The sequence below is a fragment of the Salvelinus namaycush genome, chromosome 2, assembly GCF_016432855.1.
Source record: "Salvelinus namaycush isolate Seneca chromosome 2, SaNama_1.0, whole genome shotgun sequence".
Taxonomy (NCBI): Eukaryota; Metazoa; Chordata; class Actinopteri; order Salmoniformes; family Salmonidae; genus Salvelinus; species Salvelinus namaycush.
This window is the reverse complement of record NC_052308.1, coordinates 38,260,543-38,279,581: the sequence shown is the minus strand read 5'-3', so window position 1 is coordinate 38,279,581 and position 19,039 is coordinate 38,260,543. Positions and strand designations below refer to the sequence as shown.

Here is a 19,039-nt window from a genome sequence, read left to right as displayed (position 1 = left end):
TCTTGATATACCACACCGGTCTGGTAGATGGATTATCTTGACAAAGGATAAATGCTCACTAACAGGGATGTAAACAAATTTGTGTGCAAAATTTGAGAGAAATACACTTTTTGTGCTTATGGAAACTTTCTGGGATCTATTATTTCAGCTCATGAAACATGGGCCCAACACTTTACATGTTGCATTTATATTTTTGTTCAATATATATATATATATATATATATATATATATATATATTAGACTAAATTGTGTTTGTCATCAATGATGTAGCCTTTATGCTACCATGTTTTATTCAGGACTAATCTTTTTATTTATTTAACTAGGCAAGTCAGTTAAGAACAAATTCTTATTTACAATGACAGCCTAGGAACAGTGGGTTAACTGCCTTGTTCAGGGGCAGAACATTTCATAATCTATTCTGCACAGTGACATCTTTATTTTCTACTTATGGCCTCATGAAAAGTTTGAATTCAGTCATAGTGTCATGCTCAAGAGGAAATCAAAATGAACTCAACCTAAACTTAAGCACAATAAGAAACACACCAAAGATAACACTCAGGAACAGTTTCAGATACATCTTTATTGAATCCCCATCTCTGCATCAATTAGACAGCGATGACAGACTCAAAAACAGTGTACAAAAACAGACATCTATAGAAAAGTATGCTTATATTGAAATATGTCCAAAGGTTTTATGACAAAACATGTAACTCAAATGTTTTTTAAAGTTCAACGATCTTGCAGAGTACAGAGATAAAATACCAAGGTAACATACATATACAAATGTACATCTTCTGTGTGTGCATGTTTTTATGCGTACAAAAGTGTCATTGCAAGTCAATCTGCGCATGATTTACCATTTAGAGAGAAAGGTCCTTTTTTTATCTCGCGTTTCAAATCCACTGCTGTGCACAATCAGTATTGGGAAGGCACTTTGCAACAGACCAACCGAATAAGACAAGAAAACAGCAAAGGTAAGTATCCAAGCAATCAATCAATAAAAACATCTATAAATTGAAGTACCAAAACAGGTGAGATAAATAAAACAATACCACCAGATGATTTGATTAGCATGTTCGGGCGATCCTAAGTGTTGCCACAACCACCAATTATATAAGAGCATATTTCTAAACAGCATCGTCTCTCACTTATCAAATAAATAACACAAAACAGGCCTTTATAAACGGTTTTTACTCCATTTGCCGTGTGAAAAGCATCACTATTCAGTGGGGATATAAAAAGAGCTTAATATGACCTCAACAGACTGATTGATCAAAGCCATGGGTCGTATCACTAAACTGGTAGTGTGTACACTACCAGAGCCAGGTAACAGCACCGTGAACTAGACCTGGGTTCAAATAGTATTTGATTTAGCTTGCCTGTCACAATAGAAGAGTCCCAAAAGTGCAAACCCACCCATCAGTCACTCCAGCCAGACTCAAGCAATTGCTTTTTGAGTACTTTTTGAACCCAGGTCTACAGTGAACAGCGAAACCTCCGTCACCATCCACACCCCCAAAAAACATTTATATCCAGAACAGTACACAGCAGATTCATGGGCATGCACTGTGAGGAAAACCTTTCAAATCAAACAACCACCACCAAAACACCTCTTTCCATCATTGACAAGGAAGGAAAAAAACATTTATATATATATATATATATATATATATATATATATATATATATATATATATATATATATATATATATATATACACACACACACACACATACACAGGATCCCCATTAATTGACAAACTATTAAAATCAATCATTAGGTTTGATCACATATATATGCATTTCATATATATATATGAATGTCATATACACTCGTTACAATCACAATATAACTATAAATAAAAGCAGGAATGTACTGAAAGTAATAGAGCAAAATTATAGACCAAAAGCCTTCTGGTTGATTACATTCTGAGGACAAAAGCACACATATCAGAGCACCAAACACACACTTCAGCATACATACTCTTTTTGTCGCTCCCTAGTAGGCCTCCCGTATCTAGCATAACTTAAGAGTAAAATCAGCACAGCACATTGACATCTCAAACGTTGATTTATTAAAAAAAAAAAACTTTGTGCATAACGCGGACAGGGCAATCAATAAGTTAATAAAATATATATTCTACATTTCTCACGATTTCTAATAGTCAAACCTGAACTTGGTCCCTGTTGAATATCCAGAACTGATTTCACAAGTATGTGACTAACAAACACATTGGTTCTTTAAAATGTCATAAGAGAATACAACATTCTCAAATGTAACAGCCATACTGAGGCATAAGGTTATATTCTTGCCCTGCAGAAACTGGTAGATTTGACTGATCATATTCAGTTGAATGCATTCAGTTGTACAACTGACTAGGTATCCCCCTTTCCTGTATATTCAAAGTTGGACTAGATGTCCATCTGCAGCCTCTTCCCATCAGAGGCTCTGTCTGAAGTAAGGGGGAACCTTGGGTTAGAAGGTGTCACTGCAGCTGTGAAAACCATGTAGATAACAACGCATTTCAAAATGACCCAGTCAACATATGTACTAACCCATAGATTACCAATATGGCTAGGACCTCAGGGTTTTTTCTGCATAGAAAAGTCTTGTCCGGGCCGCCTAAGTCCAAACAGTGAAAACGTTTTCAGTGTAAACGGCTAAAACCAGATATAACGTATGTTGAAAAGATAATGGTCCTAGGCATATTTATTTTTCAAACAGATCCTCTTTGGATCTAAATTAAAAAAAACTAGACAGTCAGGGAGAATCTAAAATGTAAAAAAAGAAAAAATAATTGTCATGGCATGGGGCCCCACATTGATTTTGTTTTAATGTTTGAGTCACTCAGCTAGCATAAGAACGCGCATAAGCCATGGTAAAGTGTGTACAATCGCAGGAAATCCCCCCCCCCCCCCCCTCCCCTCAGCCCCATGATAAAATGTGTGGAACTGCAAGAAACTAGCTTGGTGAAACTGCAGGAAATCTTCTTTCGGTGCCCGATCGGGCCTCTAAAATGTTTGGTCGGCGACTGTGCCATGGCCACGCCCACATCCACCACCTAAGCCCCATTTTGATTAAGAAAAAACCCTGGACCAGACATGATAACAACAATAACAGCATTGACTAATATATGTTTCTTATATGTGCGTGTGTTTGGTAATGGATCATAAGCGGATGGTTATGTCATAAACAATACAAATTCAATAAAAACAAAAACATGATTGACGGTAGACTTCAAAGACAGCAGATTCAAAAAAGCTTTTGAAGTTGCTTAATGTTAATGTACATTTTATATATTGCTATGAAATGGAAGAAAACATTTATATTGATAGTATTAGCGAGGTCCATGACACAGAAAGGTAACAGAAGGTGATAAACAACAACAGTGAAAGATGATGCCATGAACAGCAAAGTAGTCTAAAGACAACGTCATTCCCTTCCATCTGATAGGCTGAACAGACTTAGGGGCAACGTTCCCTCATTTCCCCCACAAATCTAGGTTCACGTTCCCCCCACCTTCCCTCAGACCTACGGGTCACTTCCCCCCCGGCTCCATCCCACTATGCCCTGCCTCAGAGTCCACCAGCGAAGAGGCAAAGGCAGACTGGACAATCTGGAAGCCAAACGACTCCAGCAGAGACATGTTCTGTTGTGGAGAGAAGGGCGAGCCCAGCGATGGACCCAGCTCCCCCAGACCTGACCCCGACCCTGCACCCACCACCAGACTCTTCTGGACCCCATGATGATGCACTCTGTTGACGTGCTTGTTGAGGTAGGATTTTGTTCGGAAGGTCTGGGTGCACTCGCTGCAGGGGAACTTTTTCTCTGGAGAGTCCTGGCTGGTATTGGCTTTAGCGCCACCTGGTGGCGACCCCTGCACTGCCCCAGTACCAGCAGAGGCTCCGTTGCAGGCGAATGGTGTCGGAGTCCCAAGCTCCTCCCCCTCAGACTTATGCAGAGATTTCATCTCGTCGCCATTGGACAGCTCCCTGAAAGACGGCTCGTCTCCCTCAGATTCTGCCTGATGGGGGCATTTCCCAGCATTCTCTTGCCCGTCTGAGGTAAAGACAAAGGGGGAAAGGGACAGGGACAGGGGTAGGTGGGAGTTGGGAGAGTTGGTGGGGTGGGAGAGATGGTGGGTGGGGATGGGGAGAGTATAGAGTGGGTTGGGGAGAGGGGAAGGATAAGGGTAGAGAGAAAAAAAATGAAAATTAGGCCATGCGCACAACACAAAATCTGGCTATTTAGACCTCCAGGCAGCACTGCTCTTCACCACCATGGACATGAACATGAACTGCAACATGGTGGTCTGCAACATGAACAGGACAGTTTAATGCTTTGTGTACTAACCATCTACTCCCATCTGTAGTATTCTTATAGTATTGCTTTTAAGTAGAATTGTACTGCAATTCTTAGAAGACATGGTGGTCATTCATATCAAATCAAAGTTTTTTGGTCACATACATAGATTTGTAGATGTTACCGCAGCCAAATGCTTGTGTTTCTAGCTCCAACTGTGCAGTAATACCGAGCAATAATAATAAAAGAAATATACACATAAATACAAAAAAACTAGTTATATAGGATGAGCCGTGACTAGAATACACTATATACATATAAAGTGGGTAAAACAGTATGTAAAAATTATTAAAAAGTGACCAAGGCAGCACTCTCTAAGGTGCAGGGTACAGTACTGGGTGGTAGCCGGCTAGAACAGTGACTAAGGTTCAAGACAGGGTACTGGGCGGAGGCCGGCTAGCGGCGACTGTTCAACAGTCTGATGGCCTGGAGATAAACAGCTTCTATCAGTCTCTCAGTCCCAACTTTGATACACCTGTACGGTATCCTCTTTCTAGGTGGTAGCAGGGTGAACAGGACGTGGCTCGCGTGGCTGAGGTCATTGATGATTTTCTTGGCCTTCCTTTGCCCCCGGGTGCTTTAGATGTCCTGGAAGGCAGGCAGGGTGCCCCCGGTGATAAGTTGGGCTGACCGCACCACTGTCTAGAGAGCCCTGCGGTTGCGGACGGTGCAATTGCCGTACCAGGCGGTGATGCAGCCAGACAGGATGCTTCAATGGTGCACCTGTATAAGTTTGTGAGGGTCTTAGGGGCTAAGCCGACTTTCATCAGCCTCCTGAGGTTGAAGAGGTGCTGTTACACCTTGTTCACCACGCTGTCTGTGTGAAGGGACAATTTCAGGTTGTCAGTGAAGTGCACACCGGAGAACTTGAAGCTTTTGACTCTCCACTGCGGCCCCATCGATGTGTATGGCGGCGTGCTATCTCTGCTGTCTCCTGTAGTCCACGATCAGCTCCTTCGTTTTGTTGACGCTGAGGGAGAGGTTATTTTCCTGGCACCACTCTGCCAGGGCTCTCACCTACTCCCTTTAGGCTGTCTTATCATTGTTGGTAATCAGGCCTACCACTGTCGTGTCGTCAGCAAACTTGATTGAGTTGGAGACTTGCATGGCCATGCACTCATGGGTGAACAGGGAGTACAGGAGGGGGCGGAGGACGCACCCCTGTGGGGCCCCGTGTTGATGATCAGCGTGGCAGAGGTGTTATTGCCTACTTTCACCACTTGGGGTTGGCTCGTCAGGAAGTCCAGGACTCAGTTGCACAGGTAGGGGTTCAGACCCAGGGCCCTGAGCTTAGTGATGAGCTTGGAGGGCACTATGGTGTTGAAAGCTGAGCTGTAGCCAATGAACAGCATTTTTACATAGGAATTTCTCTTGTCCAGGTGGGATAAGGCAATGGCGAATGCGTTGTCCGTGGATCTGTTGGGGCAATATGTAAATTGTACTGGGTCTAAGGTGTTGGGTAAGGTGGAGGTGACATGGTCCTTAACTTGCCTCTCAAAGCACTTCATCATGACAGAAGTGAGTGCTATGGGGCGAAAGTAATTTAGTTCAGTTACCTTCGCTTTCTTGGGTACAGGAACAATGGACATCTTAAAGAAAGTGGGGACAACAGACTTGAATATGGAGAGATTGAATATGTCCGTAAAGACTCCATCCAGCTGGTCTGCCCATGCTCTGACGACGCGGCTTGGGATGCCGTCTGGACAGGCAGCCTTGAGGGTTAAAGCGGCAATATGTAACTTTTTGGGCAGCCCAACCAAATTCAAATAGAAATCTAAGGTATAGATCTGTCATTCACAATGACAGCAAGTCTAAAAGGCGGTAGATCTGTTCTATGTTCTATATTTCTATGCTTCCCGTTCTTAAGTTTCGTATTTGCGTCTTTTACTTTAGGTTTTGTACACCAGCTTCAATCGGCTGAAAATACACAATCTTTGGTTATTGAAAATATATGTCGCAGTGGTTTAGATAGTACAATGACTCTCTACACTATGCATTGCTTGTTTTGTCACAAACTGAAATTAGGTGAACTATTAGAACTTTTGCAACCAGGAAAAGGCGGATCGATTTCTGCATATTGCGCATTTAACACGTTTAAAAGACTTACGTCGACCATGGAGAACGAGAGCACACAGTCCTCGTGAGCGTTGGGGGCCCGCGTCTCAATGTTATTTTCATCGAAGCGGGCAAAGAATGTCTTTAGCTCATCAGGGAACGAGGTGTCGGTGTCATGGCTGTTTTTCCCTTTATAATTCGTGATTGTCTGGAGTCTCTGCCACATATGTCTCGTGTCTGAGCAGTTGAATTGCGACTCCACCTTGTCCCTGTACTATCGTTTTGCCTCTTGATTGGCTTACCGAGGTCGTAGCTGGTCTGTTTGTAGACGTTTATCTTCCCAGACATCTTACCATGGTTAAATGCAGTGGTTCTGGCTTTCAGTTTTGCGTGAATGCAGCTATCTATCCATAGTTTTTGGTTTGGATAAGTTCTATATTGTCACAGTGGGAACAACATCCTCTATGCACTCCATGATGAACTCATTCACAGAGTCAGTGTATACGTCGATACTATTTTCAGAGGCGACCCAGAACATTTCCCAGTCTGCGTGATTAAAATCTTAAAGCATAGATTACGATTGGTCAGACCAACGTTGTACAGTCCTTATCATGGGAGCTTCCTGTTTAAGTTTCTGCCTATAGGTGGGAAGGAGCAGAATGGAGGCGTGATCTGATTTGCCGAAGGGGGGGTGGGGGAGGGCAGTCCCGGAAGGGAGAGTAGCAATGATCCAGGGTCCGTGTTGCGCGTCTAGCACAGGAAATGTGTTGATAGAATTTCAGTAGTGTTTTCCTCAAATTTCCTTTTTTAAATCCAACTACACCAGTTACCACAATCACATCATGAATTGTTAATCATGAAACAAACCCCTCAACCTTTCTTTTTCCCGGAAAGTTCTTTCTTCCTGTCCACGCGATGGATGGAGAACCCCGCTGGCTGAACGGACAAGAACAATATATTCGGAAAAAGAGCCATTATTCTCTGGAAGGAGCTCCTCGACCTGAGCTCGTCTACTTTATTTTCCAGGGACTGAACGTTAGCGAATAATATACTTATAGGAACAGAGGGCACATTTGTTCAGATTATGCGGTAAGCAGACATTCCGTAGTTTCATTCCTTTACCCAATAGATAATATGCTTTTCCATTGAGAGCAAAAAGTCTGTTCCTTCCTTGTGAGTTTCAGGCAAAAAAATTCAATTCTACACAACTGCTTTTTTGAAATTTCTTTACACTTAAGATTTTCACCTGGAAACAAGTGTTTATTGGTAGCAAGCCATGGCAGATTATTTTAGCTCTGATTGAACACTGTACAATATCAGCCCAGAATATCTGATATGAAAAAGGCCAGGTTTAGGCAACTGTGATGGGGGTGGGAGCCACAAAAAAACTGAACTCATTATGAGGGGGCAGCAGTGGCACTCGGGTCTGCGTACCCACATCCATACCCACACATGCAGTCAGAGCCGGCCCTAGCCTTTTTGAGGCCCTAAGTAAAATTTTGTTTCCCCCCCCCACCTTGCGAGGAAAACATTTTAACAGCCCCCCCTCTTGACAGTGGAGAGAAATAAATTAAGTTTTAGAGTTCATTTCCTGCAATTCTACACATTTTTGCCATGCGGCGTAGAGAAAATGCAACAGTTTTAAAGCAATTTGCTGTAATTCTACACATTTTGCCATGGGGCGGAGAAGATTTTGCAATTTTGTAACAAATTTAATGTCATTCTACTCATTTTGCCATGGGGCAGATAAATAAATTACCAGTTTTACAGTGGATTTCCTGCAGTTCTACACATTTTGCCATAGGGTGGAGTTAAATGTTTGCAGTTTTTTACATGATATCTGAGTGAGACAAAAAAAAAATTTATGGGGCATCCCCGGTCGGTAATTCGACCATGATTACTTCAAGTTTAGAACGCTGGCTAGAGTAACTTACCAATCCAATTTTTTTTTTGCTGACATGGGTTAATTGAGTGACTGTCAGTGACTAACATAAGAGAAACTGCTGATGCAAAACCAAATTTTGAAATTGCACCTTGTGTATTCTATTATTCTAACTCAACAGTAAGTTGAGTCCCCGAGTGAGTTCCTAAAAAAAGGGCCTACAAAGGGGGGGGCACCAGTTGCCCATCCCTGAAATAGTCTATTGTATCAGTTTTTTTCACGATACCAAAACCACATCGGAACTACTCCTGTGACATCTCATGTCTCCACATCCGCTAACTTCTAGCGCTTTTTTCCAGGAAACCTTTTACTCTTGCATCCCGTCAACCAAATTTCCTTGACTCTTTATACCCATGCACCCATAGAGGTTGGAATCTCCTCATCCAACCAACCCTTTACAGTGGAACCCTTGTTACATATCCAATCAGTGGGCCTTGTTAGCGCACAGGTCCGGCCCAGCCCCCACCCTCCGGCTGGCCCGTACTGACCTGGCAGAGGCCCGTGGAGGGGTTGGAACCCAGGCGGGCCGGCAGAGCATTCCCAGAAATACGGAGCCCCCCCAGGCCCTGGTTTCCCCAGTAGCAGCTCGGGCTGCAGGCCCAGGAAGGGAGGGCCGGGCTGGGGGAGAAAGCAGTGACCCTCTGCCTCTTGAAAGGTGACCAGCAGCCGGCGACTGGTGCACAGGTCTACACCACCGACAGACAAACACCAGGCCACCAACAGAAAGTAGAGTGGGGACAGCAGAGACAACAGACAAGGCCAGCGGAAACCATACAGTCAACGTAGTCCGAATGTTATCCAGACCTTACTAATTCTTTCACTTAGTAGTTTTACTTTGTCCAGTGAATGAAACTTTTTCCTGTATTACTTGCCAAGCCAGCAGACTGTTAGTCTGTTCTAGAGAATTGAGCGTTTGCAATGGTATTCATTCTCTGTCAAATAACTTTTTCCTTTAGGAAGTTTACAGCTATTCTTTATGCTATTTCTTTCCATTTCCTTTATAAAATATATTTTATCTTCATGAAGCATTTTTCTATTCTTCAATCCATACTCTTATCAGCTCCTCCAGCTCCGCTTTAACCCTACTACTCACTCCTATAGCCTCGAATGGGGTTCTGTCTGCAGCACAGGCCCCTCATCTCATGCCAATCAGGCCAAAACAGTTGACCAATGGTGCTGAATAAAGATGCTATGAAATCTGTCATGATCAGAGTCACACTACAATGGCACATCCAAGGCAGTGGCATTCTACAGTTCTTGATTCTAAATAAAAGCAGTTGGTCAATAGATTTTGAATTCTGGCATTCTGCCACATTTTTTCAGCGATTTTAGATTGGAGATAGGTGATCACTAGGAAGCCCATTTCTACAACCAAAAAACAGGTTTTTGCACAGCATCTAAACTTCTCTCCACACTGCTTTGGCTCTCTCTCGGAGTCGGACGTACTGCACAGCCAAATCCATAGGCTGCTGCTGGTTGCCATGGCAATAATATAGTTGAAAAAAGCTCCATTGAATCCAGAGGAACATTGCACAGTATAGTATGACTCAATAGACATGCAACAACATTAGTGCATTGTTTGACCAATGGCCACAAGGCGATGGAGATGACAGCAAGCGACAAACAGCGTTTTCAGACAGAGTTCACATTGCCATGCTGAACAGACAGAGATGGGTGTGGCACTAAGGCTATTAGGCTTAACAGTCTATATGTCTGAGCCTTGATTTGGAAAATGGGGTGGCATACATACAGTTCTTCGTTGTAGATACTGCAGTGTCCAAAAATGTACCACTGGGGGGCAGTGACCAATTAAAAAAGACGCCTAAGGCTACAATTTAAAATGTTCCTTTCACCTTAATTAAGTCATCTTTTAACTTCAAGAAATAGGCCTATACAAATTCTAACCTATTGAGCACAGTTATCCTTATTAAAAGATTAATTCACATGATCTATGTTTAGTAAAAATCTAAATGTGAAGTTCCCCATTCAACTTCTCACTTTCCTCATCCTCTCTTTGCCATAAAGCCATAAAGAAGAGCACCCTATTTAAAATGTTTGCGTTGTGCTCACCATCGTTGAGACACAGCATACAGGGTGTCATGTTTTGGCTGATAAATGTAGTAAAATGTGAATACAATTGAAATTTCAACTTTCTCAAAATGGAACCACAAAGATGGAAATCAGACAATGTCGTATTGAGGGGGAATATACACTGTTTTAAATTAAACTGTCAACATTCCAAAGGAAACCTATTGAACTAGAAATATGCATAATAGAATAGACATTCAAATTGGTATTTCACGGTGGGTGGACCAGCCACCATCATTCTGTAGTAATTGGAAGTTAATGTTTCAAATGGTGTACCAGCTAAATTGCAGTGGTCTGAAGGGATAGGTCCATTCTATGAATTAGATTTCTATGATCGAAATGACACCAACCCTGTATTCAAGAGTATGCGCTGTCTCAACCGATGACGGGCACAACAAACACCTCAGGTGATGTAAAATAGGGTCTAAGCTTGAGGTCTTCACAGATCAACCTGAACCGAATACCCGAGACCTGAGCGGGTCCAGGTCCAAAATTCGAACTATTCCCTTGGGTCCAGGTCGGGTCCTGTTTCATTGTCATTGGGTCTATATAACTACAGGTGATAGACCAGAGAGGACCTGACCACGGCTCTGCATAGCCTATAACACAGGGATGAGCAACTTTTGTAGGCCCGAGGATTAATCCCCCCCCCCAAAAAGAGAGATACATACACATATATATATATACACACACACACACATATACACACACACACCAAAAAAACATACATACTGTACATATATACAGTACAAGTCAAAAGTGTGAACATGTCTACTCATTCAAGGGTTTTTCTTTATTTTTACTATTTTCTACATTGTAGAATAATAGTAAATACGTCAAAACTATGAAATAACACATACGGAATCATGTAGTATTCAAAAAAGTGCTAAACATACCAAAATATATTTTAGTTTGACCGCAGAGTGAAGGAAAAGCAGCCAACAAGTGCTCAGCATATGTGGGAACTCCTTCAAGACTGTTGGAAAATAATTCCTCATGAAGCTGGTTGAGAGAATGCCAAGAGTGTGCAAAGCTGTCATCAAGGCAAAGGGTGGCTCCTTTGAAGAATCTCAAATATAAAATATATTTTGATTTGTTTAACACTTTTGGTTACTACATGATTAAATTACATGTTATTTCATAGTGTCTTGACTACTATTCTACAATGTAGAATGTAGAAGAGAAGTTGTGTCCAAACTTTTGACTGGTACTGTATATGTATGTATGTATGTATGCATGCATGTATATATATTTTGGGGGGAGGAACTCAGTCGGGATCTTACTGTTGAGAGTTAGAATAGTAGAATACACAAGGTGCAACGTGGAGTAATCATGGTCGAATTACCGACCGGGGGGACCCCCATTGATTTTGTTAGTCACCCTCACTCAGATATCATATTAAAAACTGCTAACATTTATCTTACCCTATGGCAAAATGTGTAGAATTGCAGAAAATGAGCTATAAAACTTAAATGTTTTATTATTTTTTGTCCCATGGCAAAATAAGTAGAATTGAATGAAATTAGATAAACTAAATGCTAAATCGTCTCTCCACCTCATGCTTAAATGTAGAATTACAGCAAACTTAGTTTAAAACTGCAACATTTTCTCTTCGCCCCATAGAACATTTTGTAGAATTTCAGGAAACTAACTATAAAACGTCAATTTTCTCTCCACTTTCAAAAGGCTAGGGCCGGCTCTGTGTAGTTATGGATGTGGTTATGCAGACCTGCCAGCCACTGTGACCCGTAATGATATTTGCAGATTTGTTTTGTGCCCACCACCCCCATTAAAGTTGCCCATCCCTTCTATAGCATATTTATTTTATGCTAATAAGATGAATTTATTAACTTATAGAAGGCCTAGCCAACATATAAAGACCTATTAGTTAACCGGAAGAGCAACTTGGCTGATTAGTCTAAATCCAAACCCGTTAGGGTACGGGTGGAGTCTAGGTCTGGCTGTTGTCAGGTCCATTCGTGATCGAGTCTGATTGTTCTCGGGTCTGGGTCCAACGTTTTAGAACAAATAAGACCTCTAATCTAAGTTACAACATATGTTTACGCGTTTTTGAGATAACTGACATTAAAACGAAGACAAAAAAATGGCACAAACAGTTTAACAACCCTGTTTGTACACTTTCAAATCATATCAAACTCAACCGTTTCTCTTTTTCAGTGATGAAGACATGGTTGTCTACCATGGGCAAACACATTTTGAAGGTTTCGTGCGAATCAAATGGGGTGCAGTCAGAAAGTGCATTAATACAGAACGACCCTATACACAATATCAGCCAGGACAGCTATTTCAGCCAGGACAGCAATATCAGCCAGCTTGTAAGTATGGCGCTTCTTCTGAAGACAGTGTCCCTACCGTTAGCTGATGAAGGCGCAGAGAGCGGATAGATCCTTTGGCGTTAGCATTACTGCACAGGCATAGACAAGCATGCCTATATATTTTATGTGCTTATGTGTTTGTGTATGCTTGTGTTTTTGGTCAGGCTTTAAAAAGACAGATAGAGCAGGTTTTCCCCACAAGCAGCAGCAGAGCAGATTATGATCAATACAAAGCAATAAAGAGACATATACTGGGGGGGCAAGGTGGAGCGGAGCAGGGTGGGCGGCTGCTTGCCTTCCACTGCGCATTGGCGTCCCGTGTGGTAGGGGGCACCGCCGTGGTTCTGCGACTCGGGGAAGGCACCGTGTGCTGGGGCGGTAGCGGGGAGCAATGGTGAGCCTTGGTGCGTTTTTACGTGCACCTTAAGGTAGGATGCAGTGGAGAAACCTGGAGACCAGGAGAAGAACACAGAACAAAAGGGCAGTGGCACTACACATCCAGCTGGGAGAGAATGGATGCTCCCTGTTGTCATGTACCCAAAGATGACTGTGGGACAACAACATAAACTTGTTCCCACGTCCACCTTCCGTGAAACTGTTTTATATTTTCATGCAGACAAGCATAAGAGCTGGTACCAGGGATAATAATATGATTTTGTTGAACTGAGCTGAGCTTTTTGGATGATGTAATAACCCCTCAAAAAGAAATATGAAGCGCATCTAACTTCAAAAGGCAAGGGAGAATGTGAACCTGCAAAAGGAAGGGTAACCTCAAGCAAGAGTCCAAAAATATGCAACCACTGTTCTCTCTTATCTAAGCTATTAGGCTTACCACAAGAATGACACCATCTCTAGCCAGGTAACTCAAGACAAAATAAGCAAGGTAAATGAAGACAAAAGAAGCCCAATACAGTATGTTGGGGCATAATTTCAGACCTTAGGTCTAAAGACAAACTGCACGGGGGGGGGGGGGGGGGGGGGGGCAGAACTAATCTATAGTAGTACACACAATCAGGTAAGACAGACAAGTCTCAAATAAAACAATGGCACTGTTCGCTAGGAGCAGCTGACGGCTCCGTTTGACAAAACATTAACCATCAATTACTTTATTACATTAATGAAACCTGTGTTGCATTAACATACTGACGGTACAAGAGAGTAAATTGGAATGGCAGCAAGAGAATGTTCAGAGGACAACAACAAACAAGAAGCTACCATGGTGGCTGACAACCCATGACTGATGCACTAGCATTGTGCAGTGGGTCTGAGATTATTGACACCCTTGATAAAGACCAGGAAAAATGACTGCATAAAATAAATAATTTAAATTACTGAGCTATATTGTATGCGCCCCAAAAATTGGGAAATTAGATTATTTTATACATTCAATTGCTCAAAGAGAACCCCATACGTACTGTAAAATATGGTGGTGGATCTTTCATGTTAAGGGGATATTTTGCTTCCGCTGGTCCTGTGGCCCTTGTTAAGGTCAACGGCATCATGAACTTTACCCAGTTCCAGGACATTTTAAACAAAAACCTGGTTGTTTCTGGCAGGAGGCTGAAACTTGGCCGCAAGTGGATCATATGAAAATCCACAAAGAAAATTCTTAATTGGCCACAAAATATGCATTTTACAATGGTCATCTCAAGTCTATGGATGTGAAACCCATTGAAAACCTGTGGTTTGAATTGAAGAGGGCAGTCCATAAGTGCAGATGAAGGATACCAAGGATCTGGAAGGATTCTGTATGGAGGAACGATCTAAGATCCCTCCCAATGTGTTCTCCAACTCATAAAATATTTTAGAAAAAGGCTGAGGTGAGGTTTTGAAAACAGGGGTGTCAATTTTTACCCCTACCTTTGAGAAGAAAAAAAACATATTACTTGTTAAACAAAATCTATTTTTTCCAGCAATTATTTTAGTATAAAATAAATCCCCATTTTTTTTGGAGCATACAACATAGCTCAGTATTTGAATGATTTATTTTATACACTAATTTTTGCTTATCTTTATCAAGGGTGTAAATTATTTCAGACCCCACTGTATGTACTACCTTGCAGATCACACATGTAGAAAGCAACCCAAGTTCTTTGCACCAGCTGAGGTAGTTACTACATTATTAGATTTGAATAGTAAAAATATTGGTAGATCATCCTTGTGGCAAGATGGAAATAGCATTCTGGAAGAGAGGCAGGTTAACAAGAAGAAGAAAAACATACAAATCTAAGAAACAAGAAGACACAGTCATAGAACGGAAGCTGCCATCCTGATTCTCCTGACAGGCATGAGGAGATGATGCTGCACACTAGGCCTGAGGTTACCTTTGTTGCATATGCTACAGTAGTTGTGAGGTCCTTCACTGTGTTTCTTGAGGTGGTCGGTCATGTACGCAGCCCGGAGGTACTTCCCACATACCTGGCACGGGATCTTGTCCTCGTGGCAAGCCAGGTGAGACCGCAGACGATCTCTCGTAGCAAAGGAGGCATTACAAATCTGAAGAGGAGGAAAATACAGGTAAAGAGGATGCCCTCTTACGTTTCCTACAGAAACAGTATTAATTTACCGTCAACCTTTCAACCATATTCTAATCAACAAGAATGAGTATGTTTACATGCAACCAAATAATTCCATATTTAACTGATTATGGCAGTAGGCCGAATATGGCTATAGCCATTAACACTTTACTCTGCTTAAAGATGCACTATGCAAAAATCGCTCTGCCATTTCCTGGTTGCCAAAATTCAGTCCTTGTTTTTAGTTTATGTGACAAAACATGCAAGTATTGTGTAGAGAGTCATGGTAGTATCTAAACCACTGTGAAATATATTTTCCATAAACCAAAATATAGTACTTTCAGTTGTTTGAAGCTGGTGTAGAAAACCGAAAGTAAAAGATGAAAAAAACAAAACTTAAGAACGGGAAACAAAGAAATAGCTTTTATGGAACTGTGGGCTTGGTGACGAATATGAAGCGAGGGCCAGCTAACGAGGGCATACAGGTCGCAGTGGTGGGTAGTATATGGGGCTTTGGTGACAAAACGGATGGCACTGTGATAGATTACATCCAATTTTCTGAGTAGAGTGTTGGAGGCTATTTTGTAAATGATGTAGATTAAGGCAGCCCCCCGCACCTATCTGATTCAGAGGGGTTGGGTTAAATGCGGAAGACCCATTTCAGTTGAAGGCATTCAGTTGTACAACTGACTAGGTACCCCCCTTTCCCCAGTCAAGTGAGTAAAACAAAACTGAAAGTAAGCATCTTAAAAAAAGTTCACACATAAAAACATTGTATGTCTCAACTCAGAATCAAATAGTCTTTGCAAAAATAATATGTTTATTTTGATTGACAAATTTTGCCATCTATTTCAGTCCCATCAGGTAGCCTGATTTCAGATGTGTCCATGTAAACTGGATTATTAGAGAAATCGTTCATTTTGCAAAGCACGTAAACGTTTTAAACAGACTATTATATTCGTTTGGATTGTCATTGAGTAATCGTATTCAATGACAATTCAATCATTAAAACAAGTAAATACCACACTGACCGATTTGAAGTGTTGTTCATTCATTGTGACAAATATTGCATCCACATCAACTCTCCTAAGAGAATCCAGTTGTTACTATTGTCTCACCTGACACTTATGGGGTCTCTCTGTTGTGTGAACCTGCTTGATGTGTCCATTAAGATGGTCTGGCCTGAATAAAACAAACATAGGCATGTTGAGACAGATGCAGACAGTACATTAATGATTCTGAGTAAGAAGACCATTTGTCTATATTTCCCCTCGAACACAGAATGCTTAGAATAGAATAGGGAATGCCCCTGGAAGTAGTGATGGTATTGTAGGTCTAACATAATAACTGTCCATAGCTCACCTTGAAAACCCCTTTCCACAGCTTTGACAGACGTAAGGTTTGCCCACAGATCCATCGTGTGATCGCACATGGTATGACATCCTATCCTTGCGCTTGAATCGCAGGCCACAGACATGACAAGCATATGGCTTTTCCCCGGAATGAGACAATTTGTGTCGGTTCAGGTGGTAGACATCCCGGAACACCTTTCCACAAATGTCACAGCCAACGTGACGTCTCGTCCTCTCTCGTTTACGGCTGATATCTACTGTTCCATGCAAGGGCATGCCATTCTCCAACAGACCGGGCTGACCAGAGTGCGTTATCAAGGTAGGGCCGCCTCCGCTACTCGCGCCATGGCTGGACGCTCCATGCTGCGCTTCGTGATTTCTCAACCGCACAGCCTCTGTAAATGCTTTGCCACATATTCCACAAGGAAATAGCTGCTCAATGTCTTTAACGTCAGAGGTGCTGTGGTTATAATGTATATGCTCTATGGCTGTCGCTTTCTTTGGTCGTCCCCTGCCTCTCTTAGAACCCGGAGATCCCTCTTCTTGGAACCGGTTGCCCGTCTTCTCTGATGGAGACACGGGCTGCAGGACTGGAATAGTGGACTGGGGGCTGCTATCCGACACGACAGTGTCATTGGCATGACTTCCGTCCACTGTGTGCCCATTGTTGCTATTTTCCAACAAGCCATCCCCATTTGACATGTCTACGGCTAATTTGAAACCCAATTCAGAGCCCCCCGTGGCACGGAACAAACTGACGTCGCCTCCTCGAGAGGGTGGTACAAGGATTTGTACATTGGACTGTTTGATTACTTCTTGGCATATCTCGATGACAGAACGCATTAACAGAAACTTAGCAGCTGTCATCAACTCGGGGAAACATTCCAATCGTACCACAATCCTAGAGGTGTAGACAAAGTCCAAAATGTCTTTAAAAACTTTGGGGCTTATCGTATGCATCTCGAGTTCTTTTGCCTCCCCGTCGCCCTCCGTTTGACAACCAAAAACGGACTCGAAGTACTCGCTGCACGCCGCCAGTACCGCCTTGTGGGCAGGGAAGCTCTCTTCGCCAACGCACAAGATCACATCGCAAAACCTGCCTCCATCTTTCCTCTGAATGTTGAGGTTGTGTAGCATCTCCGCGCTATGATTGCTCACCTGATAGGTGTATGAAGAATTCCACGACTGCTCCGCTATTCTCTCCATGCCGAATTCATTCAACATCAATTTAGGTTAGCGACTAGGGGTGGCGAAACAAATAATGTATAAAGCTCAATAGTCGGGGTAAATTAAATAAAAAAACACGACGACCACCCTTCCCTCTGTTTAGCATCTAAAATGTTAGCAGGAAAAAATGGCAGCCCCCCAGCTTCCTGTGAACTTTAACCTTTTTCGTTTCAAACTGAGGGGGGTTATCGTTCTATATTTTCACGTCGCTTTTAGATACTCGACAAAGTGTGTGTCTCTCATGTCAAAGGTATTCTTCTGATACTACAGCCATTTAGGCTACAAGAGGTTGGGTTGAAGTTGTCAAATACATTCATAATATTCCTCTTCCTGGTTTCTCCCTTCATCTTTTTTTTCTCCAACAAGCCCCCTCCCCCAGCCGCCGCTGAGAAAAGGCTGACCGTATAGCTTTCAGAACAAAAAGGGTGCGACCGTGCGCATGTTAGAATATAACGAAGAATCTTTACAAAGTTGAACTATACAGACGACTCCAACCATAACGTTGATGCGGCAATATTTTTTTATGACCCATCCAATTCTGACAGTCTATAACATGTATATGGGTTGCTGCCATTCACACGTTGCAGATGCCTTTGGAGAATTGCCCAATTTAAAAGGCGCTACTCGCATATGCAAATAGCCAGCTCATGACAGTAAGGCAAAGAAATTGCGAGAACCGAAACTCAATTTGAAATGTAAAATTCCATGTTTATCGTCAGTTGCCACCACAAAAATAGAAAGGTAAACAAACCATGACATTCAATAAGATTGGGACCCCCCCCCCCACAAAAAAAAAGTCTGCTTCCCTTAAACTGTCCAGTGGTTCCAATGAAATATGACCTATAATTATTTACAATGAGTGATTATTTAAATGTGGAAGGAAAACTTAAAAAGCAGCTTGTGTTGGAATGTGGGTATAACATAAGAATGGTGAGTGTACCTGTGATAATATTCACCCAAGTAAACCTGATTGGCCAGCTCAGCCAATGACATGTTCTAGGAATAAATGGCAAGCATTTTTTTTTTTTTTTTTTTTTTTTAAACAGGCACATGTTTTTCCTCCAATTTATGCTTGGCCCACAAATGAGTATACTGTAGGATGAGTCAACATTTGGGTGTGTGTTAAAAGAATATACATTTAAGTGAGATTGTCACTGTC

The 19,039-nt window shown here is 42.1% G+C and overlaps 1 protein-coding gene across 1 annotated transcript; it reads right to left on the bottom strand.

Moving 5' to 3' along the window:
- Positions 1 to 561: 561 nt before the first annotated feature.
- LOC120062795 (POZ-, AT hook-, and zinc finger-containing protein 1-like) lies at positions 562 to 18,023 on the bottom strand. The gene is made up of 4 exons (XM_039012870.1): positions 16,664 to 18,023; positions 16,420 to 16,483; positions 15,110 to 15,281; positions 562 to 4,061 (listed from the first exon to the last, which is right to left on the bottom strand). Exons 1-4 carry the CDS (start codon positions 17,875 to 17,877, stop codon positions 3,541 to 3,543), a joined length of 1,971 nt encoding a protein of 656 aa, XP_038868798.1. The 5' UTR covers positions 17,878 to 18,023; the 3' UTR covers positions 562 to 3,540.
- Positions 18,024 to 19,039: the final 1,016 nt, after the last annotated feature.